Source organism: Hirsutella rhossiliensis (genome assembly GCF_020360975.1).
Source record: "Hirsutella rhossiliensis strain HR02 chromosome Unknown scaffold00010, whole genome shotgun sequence".
In the NCBI taxonomy this organism is placed as follows: Eukaryota; Fungi; Ascomycota; class Sordariomycetes; order Hypocreales; family Ophiocordycipitaceae; genus Hirsutella; species Hirsutella rhossiliensis.
The window spans coordinates 2,340,476-2,359,172 of record NW_025408676.1 but is presented as its reverse complement, the minus strand read 5'-3'; the positions used below and the strand labels follow the sequence as shown (position 1 = coordinate 2,359,172).

General features: G+C 50.9%; 2 protein-coding genes across 2 annotated transcripts; one reads left to right on the top strand and one right to left on the bottom strand.

Annotated features, from left to right (window-relative positions):
• Positions 1-3,813: 3,813 nt before the first annotated feature.
• Positions 3,814-5,789, top strand: HRG_08635 (uncharacterized protein; the record flags this gene model as incomplete). The annotated part of the gene is made up of 9 exons (XM_044867106.1): positions 3,814-3,903; positions 4,036-4,062; positions 4,142-4,387; positions 4,488-4,728; positions 4,900-5,055; positions 5,284-5,381; positions 5,436-5,450; positions 5,508-5,657; positions 5,721-5,789. 9 exons carry the CDS (start codon positions 3,814-3,816, stop codon positions 5,787-5,789), a joined length of 1,092 nt encoding a protein of 363 aa, XP_044717993.1.
• Positions 5,790-6,320: 531 nt separating this feature from the next.
• HRG_08634 (MULE transposase domain-containing protein) lies at positions 6,321-6,950 on the bottom strand (the record flags this gene model as incomplete). Its single annotated transcript, XM_044867105.1, has 1 exon — positions 6,321-6,950. One exon carries the CDS (start codon positions 6,948-6,950, stop codon positions 6,321-6,323), a length of 630 nt encoding a protein of 209 aa, XP_044717992.1.
• Between the last annotated feature and the right edge of the window lie 11,747 nt (positions 6,951-18,697).

Here is an 18,697-nt window from a genome sequence, read left to right as displayed (position 1 = left end):
TATTGGGCAGTGAAGCTAGTCCCACATTCCCCAAGTGGCCGCTCTTGTGGTTTGAGGAGGCCGGCCGAGGCGGCTAGTGCCTGTTTCTGTACAAGCTCGAGAGACCGATATGACGCCTTCTCGACGGCTTCCTCATTAAGCAAAGCTGTAAATTTGTGCTACGAAGTGACGAAGTACACGCAGTGCGCAGATTCAGCTGTGCTTCTTTACTGAGGAAAAAGTGCGTTCCACTGTTTTGCTAGCCCAGCGTTTTGATTGGCCCTACTCACAATTTGCAGAACCATCATTGGTCAGATTTACCCAGAGTTTATCCGTGGGCAACGTTATGATTGGTCAGAGCTCATGTATACTGTACGCAGTAAATTTATTCACACCGTAAAGAGTGCTCCTGATTGGCCCAAAAAGTTTACCCGTGCCTTTGCCGTGGAGAGGGCACCTTTTGCCGCAACAGACGTCACACAGCGCGCGCCTTATATTAATGCATTGTTGCATCTGGAGCTTGAGCTGTAGAAATGCCTGCTGTTGGCAAATATGATGCTAAGAATCACGCCGCAAGAATCGCGTGGCATGCAGCGCCGCAGGCGAAAAGCCCGCTGCAGGCGAAAATGCCGGCCGCAGGCGTAGCCCCAGGGCCCCGCGCAGGGGAAAGTCCCAATTTACTCTTGAAAATTTCGATTCTTGATATCCTTTGACATTGAACTTCTTTTCGAATCCTTTGGCATTGTTTCCTTTGACGTTAGTCCTCCTTTCGAAATCTGGTAAATTAATCATCTAGAAAGTTGCCTATATGACATCTATATGCCGTCTCCGTCTCCTCCGAGGATCCTCCTCCCACTGGGGCCTTTCAGATCTACCCAATACCCTTCCCCATCGTCTTTGCATTCAATGCCACCAGTTCAAGCAAGACGATCAATTCATTCATCTGATTGACCCGTCTAGGCGCACTAGAAAATGTCTCCCTGTCGTCAGGTTTATAATCGTGGTGTGCGTTTCTCCTTTGCCTCCTTTCCCCAATTTGTCTGCTAATCTTCCTTCACCTAGGCTCAACGCTTAATGGCAGCTACTCGAGGCCTTTCAGCGATCCACAAACGACATGCAAGCGTGGATGTGCAGAGTCCAACGGCGCGTAGGCCTACAGCTACACAGACACCTTCAGCTCTGCCTGCTCTGCCTGTTCTGCAGCCTCGTCCTGCCCCGCCTCCGCTACGCCTACCTCCACTACAGCCTCGCACTCGGACCCCTAGGAGGTTCTTTCGGGGCATTCGGCCAGAGGATAGTCCAGGCCATGCAAGGGCACACGCCCGCCAAGTTGCCATCAGTCGACATCATCGTATAGAGAGACGGCAAGGCCATGAGCCATCCGCAACGCAACGCACCTCCCAGTTGCTTTCTATGCAGCCGGCCCCTTCGTCTCCCGTCCCTTCATTTCTTGCGCTCTCCATTCCGCGGTCAGCAACACATTCTCATCTCTCTTATCCGCAGTCAAGCAGCCCTTCTAACGTGTCGTCTCCAGCCTCTTCTGCTTTTGCAGCAGGCGATTTGAATCTGTCCCTGGTTCCTCGCATTGGCCTTTCTGTCCCTGCAAGCCTACAATCTATCCAAGGCAACGAGGCCGATGAAGACGTTCCTCCTTTGGACATCGTTGGGCCCTTTGCCGGCGATCTCAACGCACAGGCCATTTCTCAGAGTGATCAGGACCTCCTTAATCTGTGGAACGACAGGCTTGAATCTGAGTCTCTTGAGTATTGCAGTCGATGCAAGGAGTCCTGGTTCAACCTGGTCCTTGTGAATGATGTCTGTTCTGCCTGCCGTCGTCGTGACGCCGATGGGAAAAGGCAGCCTCACGAACCTTTCCTCTTCTCCCAGGAAAATAACCTGGATCTCGGCAGCGTTCCCAACGAGCTCCCAGAACTATCCCAAGTCGAGGAGATGCTCATTGCGCGGGTGCATGTCCACATCCAGGTTTTCCAGTACCGTGGCCAGCAGTATAAGTATCGTGGTCATGTCATTAACTTCTTACGGGATATTGGCCACGTCTATACGCAGCTTCCTCTTCTGCCGCGCGAATTGGACATCATCATACTACGCCCACGGGATTCAACGAACCAGCCACACGTCGTCCGGCAGTTTCGACGTCAATTCCGTGTTCGGCAAGGTCACATTCGCGTCTGGCTGGAGCACCTTCAACTTAACCACCCTGGCTATCGAGATATCATTATTGACGCTGAACGCCTAAGTCAGCTACCAAACGACGGTGATGTGGTTGATCAAATGCTTGCCGAGGAAGTCGCTGTGCCTGAGGGCGTGCAAGCAGAGCAACATCCTATAGAGCACCCTGACCCTGAGGCTGTTGAGAATGCTGATGCAGCTGGCATCGACGACTACGATGCAGCAGCAGTCCCAAACTTCATTGCAGCGCAGGCTGACCTTGAGCGTCTCCGGGCTCAGCTTGAGGATCACGAACCCGTACCGCCCGAGCAGATCCCTCTGCGCCAGGCCCACATCGAGATGCCTAATATCCGATCTACGCCTCTCAATGAGTTCAATCGTTCCCAGCCTCTGCTGTCTCTCGCCTTTCCTACCCTTTACCCTACTGGGCAGGCAGACTTTGTGGCACCTCGTCAGAGGACAATTCGGTACGATGAGTATATCGCACACGCCGTGAGATACCATGATGGTCGTTTTGCTAGGCATCCACGCTTTCGATATGTTGCTTTTAACACACTTATGCGGCAACAGGTTAACTCTCACAGTTCCTTCTTTGTGAAGAGGCCTGGCCTGCAGCAGCGAGTTGACATGGATGAATTACGCAATGCCTTTGAGGAAGATACCCGGAATCTCGTGCACTCCTGAGCTCCATTGTGCGCTTCTCAAGCAGCTTAAAAGGCACACGAGCTTACTGGGGCGGCCAGAGACATCAGCTTGAGGCCCTCGTCCACGGCCTTACCTGTCCTGGTGTCTTCCTCACCTTCTCAGCTGCTGATCTTCACTGGGATAGCCTCCAGAGACACATGCCGTCATATGTTGAATGGCGTGAGGCTGATAGCCGTGGTAAGGGTGCTATTGCGTTCCGGAATCTCCTTGAAAACCCTCATATCGCAGCATATCACTTTCACAGCCGTTTTACTAGCTTCCTTAAGATAGTATCGATGCCAAAGTTCAACATTACCGACTATTGGTTTCGCTACGAATGGCAGGCCCGTGGCAGCACGCATGTGCACGGCCTTTATTGGGTTAGGGATACACCAAAGCCTGATATGTCTACTCTCGAAGGCAAAGCTGAGTTTGCCCGGTTCTGGGCCCCTTATGTCTCTGCCATTAACCCAGAGCCGCTTCGTGTGATGCAGCAAGGCGACGCAAATCCATTGGTACTAGTCCGACCGCCGCCTACTTTCCAGTTCCTCGCTGAGGTTGTTAATCGCGTACAACGCCATCGTTGTTCTGAGCTCTATTGCTTGCGACACCGCCGACTGCCTGACAACTCTCTGTCAAGGGAAAAGCTATGTCGATTCCACTTCCCCTCGCGCCTCCCATGCCGAGGCCCACGTCACACATGGCCTTAACCCGACATTCCTTGTGTATGATGGCGCACGCAACGACCCTCTGCTTAACAACTTCAATCCCCTTTTGGCTATTGGCTGGCTTGCAAATCATGACATTTCTCCCTGCACCTCCTTTCATGCAGTTGTTAACTATCTCGGCAAGTACTGCTCTAAAGCTGAGAAGCAGACGGAGAGCTACCGCGACGTCGCCAGGGCCATCTTGCCTAGAGTCAATGCACGACAGGGTCTCGTCAGCTTCGTCGCCAAGTTCATGAACAAGCTTACGGCTGAGCGTGACTGGTCTGCTATGGAGATTAACCACCTGCTGCTCAGCCTACCACTCCAGCAAAGCACGAGGACTGTACGATCGGTTGACTGCCGCCCTCCTCAAGAGCAATGGCAGGCAGCTATTGTAGATGAAGCTGCTGATGGTATTCGGGCCTCAAGGAATATATATCAGAAATACCTCGCTCGCAACGATCAATGGGCGCAGTTGACCTACTTTGAGCTTCTCACCAAAGTTGACTTTACACGCCCGGCAGCCTGGCACTACTACAGCCGAGCCCTGACCGTGTGTTGAGCTATTCCCTCGGTACAAGGCCCTCCGCGGTAACGAGCAGTACGAGGACTTTTGTCGTGTCAAGTTAACCCTCCACCATCCTCATCGCGACCCTCAGGAACTCAAAGAGGTAGATGGCGCCCTTTCGACACCTTCTCTGGGGCATACGACCATTGCTCTGCTGTCCACGACGTTCATCCAGACGACTACTACGGGGACCTCCCTCCTCCAGTCGAAGAGGAATTCCAGGAAGAACCGCGTAACGAGGAAGATGTTGCGGCTGAGGGTTGGGAAGAGCTTGCTGCAGTGCTTCCAAATCGTGGTCCAGATGAAGATGACATTGACTTACTGGGAATCGCGATTTTGACCTTGCTCACGATTGGCAGCCCTACATTGGCAAGTATCCGGATTTAGCCATTCTGGGGCATGACTATTGGAAGGAGCTTAAAGCTTCACACCCCCTAGGCAACAACCAAGATGATGTCCCTGATGGCCTCTTTGATCAGCTTAACGTCGAGCAGCGCACTGTGTTTGACCTATTTACTCGACATCTTGAGAAGGCTCTCGACCCTCAACAGCCAAACCCGGCACCGCTCCTTGTGCAGGTAGACGGAGAAGGTGGCACAGGTAAATCCTTTATGATCAGAGCGCTCTGTGCACGTCTTGGGCAGCTATCTCCAACCTGCTTCGCTCGGGCTGCCCCTACCGGTGTGGCTGCTAATGCAATTGGCGGCGTTACACTACACTCCCTTCTACGACTCCCTCTTACCAAATCTTCAACGGAGCTGCCGTTGCTAGGCCCTACAGACATTGCCAACCTACAGTCAAAGCTACGCAACCTCCGCTACCTCATTATCGACGAGAAGTCAATGATTGGCTTGCGTACTTTTGGCTACATTGATAGCCGCCTCCGACAAATATTTCCCGAATATCAAGACACCTTTTTCGGCGGCCGTAGCGTTTTGTCGCTCGGCGACTTCTACCAGCTTCCACCTGTTATGGAGAAGCCGCTCTTTACTACGTCTATGCTCACGGCTTTACCTGATATCAATGGCCGCAATGCCTACCTGGCATTCGACAAGACAGTTGTGTTACGACAAGTGTTGCGTCAGCAGGGCGAAGAGCAGGCTCCTTTTCGCACTGCTCTTCAGAGCCTACGTATAAATGCTCCTACTGTCCTAGACTGGGAGCTGCTCTGCACCCGCGTCCAGGCCAATCTGACCTTAGCCGAGGTTACGTGCTTTGACGGGGCAGTACGCATCTACACAACGAATGCCCAGGTCCGCGAGTTCAATAGGGATCATATGGAACGCCTAGCTGTGCCTTGCATACAGGTTCGGGCAACAAATGTCGGTCCAAAAGCCGCCGAAGCTGACTCTATGACTGCTGGCAACTTACATAACCAGTTACCCATTTGCATTGGGGCAAGAGTTATGTTGACTGAGAACGTCTGGACTGATGTTAGCCTTGTTAATGGTGCACTGGGGACCATATATGACTTTGCCTATGAGGATCACGTACAGGATCCTCAAGCTCATCATCCCTTTGTCATTATGGTCCGCTTCGATCGCTATACCGGCCCCCCTTATTTCGACGACCCTGAGCTAGCCAACGTCCAGCCTATCTTTCGCTCCTGGCGGGACTTCATCAAGGGTAGTATGCCTGCTCTCGCACTCAGTTTCCCTTGACAATTGCATATAGCATCACTGTGCACAAGGCACAGGGTGCTACGCTTGAATGGGTTGTTGCCGATATATCCCATCGCGATTTCCAGTCTGGCCTCACCTACGTCGCCGTCTCGCGCGCCAAGACGTTGAATGGCATCATGTTTGATGCGTCCTTTGATCTCAATGATATCCGGCGTCGCACGGATGGCTCTATGGCTGCTCGGGCTGCTGACGCTGCCCGGCGTGCTGGCCAGGTTGTGACTGCCCAGGAAGCATTGAATTGACTGGTCATACATTCGCCTGCTTGCAGAAACTCTCAATGTGACAATTTGGCTCTCTTATGGGTCAGCAAAACGGGGATGGGGTTTTTCTAACTGAGAGTCTGAGCCATTTGATCATATGCACAGGAGCGAACAGGAGCCTTTTGGATGACGATTAATAAGGGGAATTGCTGGCTTGCTTGCAATCCTCTCCAAGCACAGCCTTCGTAGCACATAAATTTACAGCTTTGCTTACTCCTGTGACGGCGTATTCGGCGGCAACCCAGGTATCTTATAATGGTAGCCGGAACGGGTCGCGAGTCCGTCGTGATTCGCGCTCAACGGTCCGATCATGGTGTTCTCGTGAGGTTGAGGCTTGTAGTTGCAAGGCATGATATAATTCAAGCAGATTCGACTGGCCGTTGCGAAGGAAGGTGCGAGAGCTTGAGTGAAGGGGTTCACAAGGCGAGGTCGTTGTGTGGCCCCAGTTGCGGTAACGGCAGACCCAAGCGCGCGCCCATTGTGTTCGTACAGGCATCCAGACCTCTTCCACATACCTAAGAATAATGTGCTGGTCTGAGAAGGCGCCTTTGACGATGTCCCAGCGGCTGTTGAACTCGTCCTCGGTCGGGGCATACATTACGGACCGGAAAGCTGTTGTGAAGGCACAAGGGCCTCTTTTTCCGGCAGTGGCTCCGGCAGCAGCAGAGCGCCCGGGGTCTTCATCGCCTTGGGGCTCTTGCGGCGGGTCAAATGGGTCGTCATCGTCATAGTCGCCAAGCCAGCGCTTCTTCGCATTTGTAGTGATGTTCTTCATGATATGCCACGTACAGACCTGTAGCTGCGAGTCCGGGAAGGTAGCCGTCAATGCAGCGCGCGCAGCAGCGTCATAGTCAGTGATGATAATGTGGGATAAAGGCATTGCCGTCAGCCTCGCCTCTTAGCCTTGCCTTTGACTGTAACCACTCGCGAAGCTGTATAAAACACCAGGTAAATGCGTTCGTGGCTTCGGAAGGGATTAAACAGAAAGCCACAGGGAAGATAGAGTCCAAGGCAGTGATTCCATTGATCTCTAGCAGCTTGAGGCCATATCTATTCGTGTTGTTCGTTACGTCGGCCATCATGAGGTGTGAATGTTGTGCCCAAAGCCGCAAGGCAGGGTCAAGGCCCACAATCTGGTAGAAGAAGCGATCCTCATCGTCAAGTAGCTCTTTATGGAAGGCACCTTCCTCGAGTCTTTAACCTGCTGGAGTTGATGTGGATGAAGGCGCCTGTATTCTGGGAAGGCACCGGCCCTATTGGCCTCATGGTTGTGCCTTGGGCACATCACAGAGACTCGCCAGAGGTCTCCTCTAGCTTCAGGCGCACAACCTTGACTCTAAACGGGCAGGAAGTCCGCCTAGTGCCAGTCTTCCGGAGCCCTAACGAGGCTGACTTGTATTCACGGCCGCCGCATGCGCATACGATGTCGTAACGGCGTGGGAGCCCATGTTCGTAGTTGCTTGGCTTGAACTTAACTATGGCGTAGCCTTGGCAGCGCGCATGCCGCTGGAGCTCGTCAAACGCATCGTCAAAGGTCTCAAAGAGTGGCATATTGTTTGGCGGGGGCTGGAGAAGCATCTTGACGAAAGAACGGTTTGATTAGCTGCTTTGTGGCGGTTGTGTGCCTCTGGAAACTTAGCTGCGCAGACGCGATGTGGTATTGCGAGGTGGGTGGTTATCACGAGTTATTTTGGCTTGTGGTGTTGTATCAGGAGGCACTGCTTGCCGCGACGCCAATTGTGTGTATTATGGTGTGTTACGCGTCTACGTGTGGAGTCTTGCTAAGTACGGTAAGGTGCACAGGGAGACTAAAAATCGGGCACAGGGAGCGGAAAGGGGGCCTTCATGGAAAGGGTATTTCCATATTTAGATATGGAAAACCACCCTGTCCGTGTCCCAAACCTCAGTATTGTGGATCGGGGAGACGATAGAACTTTGCAGTTGCTTCTATGAAAGGGATGCCACAAATTCAACCCCGACTTCAGCCTAGTCCTTTCCTCCAACGATCTACGGGGCGGCAACAACGGAATATACCCCGTCGAATCCAGGTACCCAAGGCTTGCGAGCGTTGCCGCAAGAAACGAATCAAGGTAGTACAAAAATTGGACTCTTCAACTTCTTTGCCTTTACTCCAATTCAAAGTTTCCCAGCGGAATGATAGTACTGAAACTGGGATTGATAGTGTGATGGACGAAACCCTTGCTGGCGATGTCGGGACGCTGATAGCGAATGCCTCTACGACGACTCGCAGCGCAAATTAAAGCGCGAGTTACGGGCCGAAATCGAGCGGTTAAACGAAAGCAACATGAGAAAGGACAAACTGCTCGAAACCCTCTCTTTCAGCCATGATGAAACGTGCAGAGCGGTTATTCAACGACTGAGGATGCCAACAAATCGCGTCAGGACGTCTTGAAGGCATTGGAGAAGAAGAAAACAATGCCGGTCCGTCTCAAGACGCCTTCCCACGAATAGCATATCCAGTTGAGCCCATTAATACGGCCATGGGGGAAGTCATCTGTGCGGGTTGCCTTACTCATCTGCCCTCTTCGATGGTACGCCGCTCTTTGTTTGGCTATCCCAGCGTATTGGTGGAAGCCAATGAAACTCTTTCGATACGGGTTTTGCCGACTGTCGCTTCTTTATCGCCACTCCCCATAGTTGGAGATGCTGTTCAGTCACAAACTGATACGTGGACACAAGCAAACCTGACAAAAGCTTTTGTACGACAGCTCTTCGACGCTTTGCTTACTTGGGATTACTGTGAGGGAACGATCATGTGACTTTCATACTTTATGAAAGGTCCCGCTTTTATTCATGTAAATAGCGAAAGTCAGAGTCTTCCTTAGGAACCTCTTTCTCTCTTGTAGACAATCACTTTACCCAAGTCGCACTCGACCTTGTTCGTGCACTTGTACCGTCACATATTGTCTACCGACTACCCTTCCTCAATAGACCACTGTCCGCGACGTGACTATTGATTTCGATACCTCTAACCTCACCAAAACACCCTGCAACCAAATTTCCACCTAAACCACCACCACCGCACCAAATTCACCAATCAACGAATCAGCAAACCAACAAACCAACAAATCACAATCGCAAAGTCAACTAAAACGTAACGAAACTGTCGAACGCCACCTGCACTATAGCCATCACCGTCAACAACCCAATGGCTACCGCTACCCCACACCCGTCGATCGAGTGCCCCCCTGCCCCCTCCTCAACGCCAGCAATACCGATGAAACGTTCCGAAATGCCTTTGTTGCTAACCCAGCCGGTCTCATGAAAGAAGTCTTCCTCGTATGCAATGCCGCATACAGTATGCAAGCGGTAATCGATTCACTACGTGCCTCGACCACGACGACAAATAGGGCAATGGAGGACCTCCAAACCCGCCTAGAAAACACGCTCATTTCTAAAAGTGATGGAGACGCAATGATCGCCCGTCTTATGGCAGAAAATGAAGCGTACATAAAGATCATTCAGTCAAAGGAGCTTCACACCGCACACCAGAACACCCTGATCCTGAGGCCTTCACCGGAGAGGACCCCACGCTTCTGCCGAATTTCCTCCAGCACCTCGAGTTGAAGCTCGAAATGAATAAAGATTGGTGGAACTCGGAACCTCAACGTATGGGATATGTCGTCTCATGCCTTAAAGGCAAAGCACATGACCAAGTCCGCTACAACATTAAAGATGGGGTGGTTCTCTTCGACGATGTCAATGCCATAAAAACACCCTTCAGTCAGCCTTCGGGGATATTGACGCTAAAGCTACCGCCCAACTCAAAATCTTTGACATGAAACAAGGCCATAGATCCCTTACGACATTCCTCCCCGAATGGTATGCCGTCGCCAAGCTCACCGAGTGGGATAGTGGGGCGCTCATTGCTCACCTCCGACGTGCCCTCCACGACAACGTTATCTGGAGACTTTCTCTCACTAAGGGCAAAGATACTCCTACCGAAATTAGTCAATTTATGGACCTTGTCCGTATCTGCGATAACGAATGCCGTCAAGTCAATGCCAATTACTTCTCTCACGAAGAGAGCATGCAAGTGGGCATTGATTGTGTAACGATGGGTATGATTTGTTGTATTCCGTTGTGTCTGTCCCTCTTGCAATGCCCTCTTCTAGGCTCCCTATTTATATCCCTTGGTTCCCTATTGATATCCCCTTTTCAGTTGTATAGGTACAATATCTAGGGGGCTGGGCTCCTTTCCCAGCCCCCTTTGCATACTGACTTTCCCTAGTCGCCGAGGGCTCTTTCAGCTTCCCCCGTATATGCAGTCTCTCTACAGCCTGTGTGGCTGCCTAATGCGGTCTCCTAATAGTCTTCTGCAGCCTCAGAACTCTCTGCAGGCTGCCTTTCTGTCTAGCCCGTCGGGGCCCTTAGCTGTATACCCCTTATGGTCACCCCGAGCTCAAGATCTCAGACGTGCTTCGCGACACACCCCCTTAGCTGTGGCTGCCCCTCAGGCTCAGCTAAACAGCTTCGAAGCCTTCCTCTGAAGAGGTCCGTCAGGGAGAAAACTCAAGGTAAACTCAAAAGCTCTGTCTGAGTGTCTCGAGAGGTCCCTTCGGGGTAAAACTTCATTGAAGGGAGACTCCGCGTCTCATGTGAATAGTCCTCAAATGCCCACTAGGGAGAAAGCTTCTCAAATGCCCAGCCTAGGGAGGAAGCTCCTCAAATGCCCAGTCTAGGGAGAAAGCTCCTCAAATGCCCAGTAGGGAGGAACTATAGAGCAGCAGGTCCTAGGGAATCACCCCCATGCTTGTCCTTGATCCTAGCCCGCAAGTCTTCCATTCGGGTCTCAAGCCGTAATCGTTCTTGAATATCAATAATGCCAATCAATCTTTGAAAACTTCGTATCTTCTGCAATGAAAGTGCCTTTGTTAGGCCGTCTGCTCGCATCTTTGCGGTCGGAACCCAACGAATTCGAATTCTGCCTTGCTGAGTCTCTTGTCGTAGCCAATGCTGGTGTATATCAACGTGACGAAGCCGTGTTGAAAGCTTTGCGTTATCCTCTTCGAGTAGTCGTATCGTCTGACTGTTGTCGCATTCTAGCTGTAAAGGGATCGGAATAGCTAACTGTAACGACCGTAGTAATCTGCTGATAAAAATAGCCTCTTTGGCTGCCTCTGAAATAGCAAGAAATTCGGCTTCGGTGCTTGAAGTAGTGACGGTTGCTTGTTTTGATGCTCTCCATGCAATAGGTCCGCCAAAAAGGGTCATAACGTAACCTTGAGAGCTCTTTCTGTCGAGTGTATTATCTGCGAAGGAAGCATCGCTTGAACAAAGGAATATCTCTGCCGCATTCGAATTCTGGTCTCGTTGGCCCCCTAGTTGTATTGCATAAGAACGTGTGTTAAAGAGGTAAAGGATGACTCGGTCTGCGGCCTGTTGGTGTGAATCGGTGGGGTTCTGGTTATGTCTAGCTAGCCGGGAGACTGCGAATGCAACGTCGGGCCTTGTTGAAATAGCTGCAAAAAGGATAGATCCGACTTTCTGAAGGTATCGGTGAATATCCTGCTTAGAAGCTTGGTCCGAAGAAGGAGAAGGAAGAAGCTCTTCGTTAGTCATCGGTGTGTCCGGCAGCTTCCTCATGGGTAAGTCTGTCATAAGCTTGTGGGCGATTTTGTCGATATAGGCGTCTTGCGTCAGCCAAATCGTCCGTTGAGACCGGTTCCGTATGATATGAATCCCTAGAAACCACTTAGGTTCTCCCAATAAGGTCATCTGATACCGCTCTTGAAGACCCTGCATAGCTCTTTTAGCTTCTTCTTGGTCCTCTTTCCGATATGCCCAAATGATATCATCAACATAGAAAAACACTAAAATACTCCCTTTTCTCATCACGCAAGGCTCTTGTGGAACCTTCTGAAATCCAAGCTGCTCTAGTGAACCCGTAAGGTGCTGTTGCCAAAGAAGAGGCGACCGTCGTAGTCCATAAAGAGCTTTCCTAAGTAGTAGGATCCTTCCTGGCTTGCTGAATCCTGGTGGCATCCTCATATAGACTACTTCGTCGACAGGGCAGTTAACGAAGGCGTTGACTGCATCCATTTGATCTAATTCGAGGTCGTATTCGGCTGCTATAGCCATCAGAGCTCGGAAAGACATTCCTGCTAACGTTGTGGCCCTGGTCGGTAGGTCTCCCTTTTTCTGTTGGTTGCCGCATACCACGAGGCGGGCTTTGCACTTCTGAAGGAACCCGTGTTTGTCGGTCTTATAGATGAAGACCCACATGCAGCCTAGAACTTGCTTGCCGGCAGCCCTTTTCCAAGGAACCTCTAGAAAGGACCCCATCTCTTCGTGTGACTGTAAGTGGTCTTTCTGGGCTTTAATGAATCCCTCCTTGAAGGGGTGCCGATGTAGCTGCTTTTGGGTCTCTGGAGGGTCGGGAAGGTCCTTCTTATGCGTCCTTTTTGTTGTCTTCGGCTTGAATAGCCTGCCTGCTGTAAAGGCTCCGTGAATACCGTTTTTTATAGGCGTTGAGTGAAAGTCGTGAAATCGATCCGAAATCGGTCTTCCTGGCTTATCCCTGTGACATATAAAGACTCCTTGGTTAGAGGCATCAGATCGGGCTGTTCTAGTGTTAGATTAGGTAAAATGAGGGCGTTGAATCGTTAGGTCGTGAAATCGTGAAATCGTCGTTGGGTAGAATAAAAAACCCTCTTTTTGATGGCCTCAAGGGGTCTTTTCTTCCACACCCCTCAGGGTTAGAGACAGGAAGCAAGACTGAAAAAATAGAGTCTAGCTCGTCGTCTGTTGCCGGTGGGGTCATGAGGAAGCTTCTTCTTGTTGTAGCTTCTCGGCCTCTTCGTCGTCGTTTTCCGTTTCCTCTTCCTCTTCTTCAAAATCGTCAAATTCCTCCTCTTCACTTTCTTCATCAAGGATTTCCTGATTGGCTCTCTGATCCTCGGGGATTTCCACCCTCTGAACCAGCTCGTTGATGCTAGCTAGCAGCGTGGGTTGCTCGAACTTGCCGTCGAAATATGTTAACTCGTCGAAAATTACGTCTCGTGTTGAAATGACCTTCTTAAGGTGGGGAATCCAAATCCGGAAGATATTCGTCGAATTATAGCCAACAAGGTAGCCGATATAAGCCCTTGGATCAAGCTTCTGCAACCGCTTCCTTTTCAGCTGTGCGTTAGAAGTCATTGCATAAGCTCTGCAGCCGTAAGCTTTAAGTTGGTCGTGTTGATGCGGTTGATCCTTTTTCGTAAAGAGCTCGAGAGGGTTTTCCAGGGTCCGTTGAATTCGCTGTTGTCCTAGGTGCCCTCGGGGACCGGTTTCTCACATAGCAAGCAGCTTCCACTGTTTCTTTCCAAAGGTCGTGGGGAAGCCGTGCTGCAATCCTCATCTTGCGGGCCCTTTCTGTGATGATGCCCCCTGATCTCTCTGCACCCCCGTTTTGGGCTTGGGTATTTGAGGCCGATCTTTCTGCTGAAATACCCTTTTCGTAGCCATTTTCGAATCTTGTTAGTAAATAACTCCGCGTCAGACCGTATTACCTTAACGTTATACTCAAAACGAAGCTTCATCCAGTCGATAAAATCTCGTAGCGCTGCCCAGTTGTGCTTCTCTCGATAGGTCCGCATAAAATATGGAAATACCATGCCGGAATAGGCGTCAGTAATAAACATAACTCGCACGTAGCCTTCAAAATCAGGGGTTAAGTCGGTCCAGTCGATCCAGATCTCGGAGCAGGGCGTATCTCTTTCCCGGAAAGGGGGTCTTCGCGAGACCTGTCTGTAGGCCCTTCCTTGAGCACAATGCTCGCATTCGGCTGTTTTCGGACCTCTAATGTGAACTCCTTTGCGTTGCCCTAACTTCTGAAGAGACTGTGGTCCCGGGTGGCCTAGTCGAGCGTGCCAAAGGTCTGCAGAAGCCGTTGCAGTCGGCCTAGGGTCTCGAGACCCTCTTCTTCGAGGTTTAGAGGCTTGAAAGGCGGCTTCCTCTATGTCGTTATTAGTAACGGGCTGAAATTCAAGTAGAAATTGACGGTATTTTCGTAATAGAATGCAAATCGGGGTCTTATCGCGGTAGACCAGCCGGGTAGGTGTCGTAAAGGTATCCCAGAAAATTCCGTCGTCTAGGAGAGCCTGGAAAGAAATAAGGCTTGCTGAAAATCGAGGACAATAGGCTACACTCTTCAACCGTAGCCGCTTTTTCGATCCGTCGGGTGCCGTGATTTTAACGTGAACCGTTCCGTAGCCCTCGATGCGGACTTCTGAGTCCCCTGTGACTAGATAATCGTTCCGGGCTTTCCTAAAGGACCTGAATCGACTAAGATTATTACAGACGCTTAGGGAAGCTCCTGAGTCAAGGAGAGTCGAGTTGCGAAGAGGGTAGTCCGTATTAGCCGATGAAGGTGATGGCTTTGAGCCTGCTGGGTAGACAAAGGCGGGATTAGCTGTTCCAACGATTTTCCAATAAGCCGGTTTTGTGACGGTTGAAGCTGCTGTAATTGCTATGCCTGTTCTTTGCGAATCTTATCGACCCTTTGTTGCAATTTGGGGTCGTCTCGTAACGCTCTTTTTGCCCTCTCGCAAAGTCGGTCGTTCCTTTCGAATCGAGAAGGTCGTAATTCATCAAATACCTGCCAACAGCCTGACAGTGAGTGTGTAGAAAGGTCGCACGCTGGGCAACGGTCTCTTTGTCGATAAGCTGGTAAGGTTCTCTTCGGTGCGCTGGTGAGGCGTTCTTCTTCCTCGAGCAGGGTGGTTTTCCATACATGGAAAGGCCTGCAATCGATAATCGGTATCGGCCCCACATTTATTGCAAGTATTGCAATACACCTTTCCATACTTGGTCCGTGCACGACGACAAAATGTCACTGAAGACACCTTCGACAAGATGGACAAATTCACACCATATGGTGAATTAAAAATACGAAGTAATTGATTGAGCTCAATGATAATGTCCAAAAGAGAGGGTAGGCAAATCTTACGTGTTTTGTTCCAAGACGAGGAGGAAATCAGACGGGAATTTGCACGAATTCTCACGCCACGGTCACGCCACCGCCCCTTCCCTCTTCAAGACATTGTTCTTCACCCAATGCTTCAACCAATTCTCCTTTTCAATTTGGTCCGCATCCAATTGTGCCCTTTCCCAGGAGATCGTACGACGAGCCCTGAAAACACCCGTTCCGGCTCGTCGCTCATCGCTGGCATTGATAGGATGTCTATTGCCATTCGTGATAACTTCGGCCGTCGGTTCCTATGTCGCTCTTGAAGCCACCATGATAAAGCAGTTGTTGGCGCAATCTCATATGGATCACCTGAGATGTAATCTTCATACTCGTCTTGACTTGTAGGTCGAGCACAATTCTGCAGATTTCTTGAAATACGATCAAATGCATCAAGGCCATTGTCTTCTTCTTCGTCCAGTACATGATACGAAATTGTACCGTCGTTTGTATTTCGGTAAGAGTAGCAAAGGTCTTTGACCCGTTTGAAAGCAGTTTTATGCCACTTCTTCTAATTTGAGTGGATGTACGTCGTGCGATAGCTTGGATGAAGGACCAAAGAAGCGGCGTAATAGGGCGAATTCTCTTTATTGATAATTTCTTGGTCAAGGTAGCCTTTGAAGACACGGCCCAGATCCCACGCTTGCCCGTAGAGTTGATCAAATCCTTCGATGATGGACGGTTGAAGAAGAGATAAATTCTCTGCGACGTTGATGACATACTTTCTTGCCCTCAGGGTGTTTTCGAAAGCTGGCGGTGACAGAAGTACTGTAGGGATCATTCTGGGGACAATAAAGATAATATATGAGGCGGTTCCTGCCTTTGAACTCCGCTTCCCCTAACCCTTTTACTACCGGTACATTACTGCCAGATGAGCATGTTTTCATGATCCAAAAGCAGGTTTTCTCTTGTCTTGGGAGATATAGACGCGAATGAATCCGAAGCAATGGATTCAGAATCGAAGAAACATAACTAACACAGGCTCAGAATCCATTGTCGCCAGGTGATAATGGTATGCTGTGGGTTGGTGGTGAGGCTGATTTTGTGGATGTGCGGATTTGTAGCGGGGGTTCCAGGCCCACAGCCCCTGTAGGTAGCCCCCTGTAGGAACCCTTGTTAGTGGCGTGGTTCAGCCAATAGTATGGAAATACATGGATCCATATCCATACCTATTCCATGCCATTCATGGAAAGGGTATTTCCATATTTAGATATGGAAAACCACCCTGTCCTCGAGGGGTGGCCGGGGATGCGTCTCTTTTGGCTCGTTTTTCCTTAGGTGCCTCGTTGGAAGAAGAATCGTCGTCTATATCGTTAGTAAGAAAACCACTACCTCTTTTAATCCCTCCGTACGACCGTTTGGGCTGTTGCTCCGCAATTTCCCGGACTTTCCTAGCTGCAAGTTGGTAGGTCCACTGTGTTGAAGAAGCCGCTGCTAGGATGATACTACTCCAAACCTCTTGTACCTGAGATTTCTCACTACAGGCGAGGTTAGACGGCTGTGTCAAGTGAGCGCGAGAGGGCGCTTACTCCTCCTTGCTCTGCAAAAGCTCATTGACTCTGTTTGCGTGTTGTTAGGTGCCGTAGTCTTGACCACAGTGGTTAACATACATCCGCTGGGTTTCCTTTATTCTAGTGCTATTCAGACTCTCCGTTTCGCTCTGTTTCCTGTGATTGGGTCATGACTTACTGAGAGTCCTGGAGCATCACCAGGTCTTCCAAACTATGAGACAAGTTAGCAGGCATTAAGGCTCACCATTTCAACCTGGACGATTACCTAGATAGCCTCGTTTATAGAGAACCAGACTCGCCATTATCTGGCACCACTGGGTCGCGTCAGTAAATGCCCCCAGGCACAGGGGTGTTTCAATACCACATGTCGCCCGTAACATGACCATTCCGTAGGGAAAGGAGCCTGGCAGGTCATTGGCTGCGACGCACAGTCCTTGGGCCCGTTTGAGGACCCAGTATCCGCTGGTCGCGACATCATACCGCTTCCGAGACCTTCCTGATACCGGTTTGCGACAACCTGGCGGGTGCATTTTGCCCTCGATGTTTCCATTGCGGTGCGATCCTCCTAGCCAGAATGGCCTGAATGATCTCAGACTGCGACATGATTGAGCGGCGGAATCTGGGTGGTGTTTCTATTGTTGCGAGGCGAGCACGGCGATACATAAGGCAGGAACGCACAATTTTGTAGCTCGATCGTCTCGGTGAGTAACAGCCGCACGGTGCTGGGGTGAAAGGAACCGGCTTCGACACAAATTAGCTGTGACGATGAACGGCCAATTAAAGGAAGCCATGCGCCGCAAGTGATCCGATAGCGTCCGAGGTTGCAATGCCTGGAAGCTGTTTCATGGACTGTTTGTCCGCTCGTTTCTGGACAAAATGAGTTGACGCTATCCCCTCGAACTGCTACAGTACCTGGAGAGGGTTTGATCACCATTCGGAACGCGTAATGCTGTCCGGTGTCGAGATGCCGCCCAGGAGTCATGTAGTACTTAACTGGATGTCTTCAATTGAGATGTATACGCTGAACCATGCAGAAAAGCGCGACCGTCCGAATTCAGCTAAACACCTTTCCGCCAAGCGATTCAGGTGAGAACTCGGAGAGGCGGGAAGGCGCCGCGCGACGCCATTGGCTTACCTTACAACGATGAAACTCGTTATGACGAAGGTCCAATTGTTGCCTTTGTTCCAATTCCTATGCTATGGAAGCCATTTCCTGCCGAAGGTCGGTGACTTCTGCCGCAGTACGGCTACATCTTGCAAGCCGAAGTCATCTCGTAGCCGGGAAGTGCAATGACGACCGCAGACGGCCGCAAATAGACGCTCATCACATGGCATGGGCTGACACAGGACGCCGACAGCAAAAAGCGTGGGTCGATGTGTTCACTAAGCTGTGCTCTCAACCGCACTGGCCATAAACGTACTTTTGCTCTGTGCCCGTTGCTCTCGGAAATTAAAAAAGAGTGTCAGACAGTTACGGCCCACACCTGGCACGACAGCGGCTGTGCAAAGCGACCTGAATGGCATCAGTCAATTGATGAGAATTATCTAAAGAACAAGAAGTGAGTGAACGAGCTGCAGGGAATTGTGCAGCTCTTTATACACAAATGAAAGACTTGTTGCCTGCGTTGCGTAGTAATACCGCCACTTCATGAGTAATCATCCTAGGCAGGCTTGATAACTTATGCGACAAAGAGCCGCCCATCCACTACTTTTGGACTAAGGCTCAGCGAGGTGGGGAATACGTAATAAATAGTAGCGAATAACGTAACAAGAAAGTGGCTATGAGCCTGAATTGACCCATATTGGTAACGAGGTAAGGCAACCCCCTGGGTTGCGCACAAAAGCCTTGAGGAACGAAGACACGGTCGACTACCCGGCCGGCAGCGGAGACGGACGGCGTCGAGACCGGGCTGGAGGTCCCGTCGCAAGAGGGAGAGGCCGGCGCCGGCGACGACGCCGTGGAAGGAGACGACGGGAGGGGCCGAGGGGAAGTGGCCGTCGGGAGGCCAAGGAGCGCGGGAGGACGCCAGAAGGAGAAGTCAGCGACGCGGCAGGGAGGAGACGCATACAGGGCGGGGGCATGGATGGTAGCCATGGTCGCGGACGACGAGCGTGGGAATTGTAGACGACGGTATCGCCCGGGCC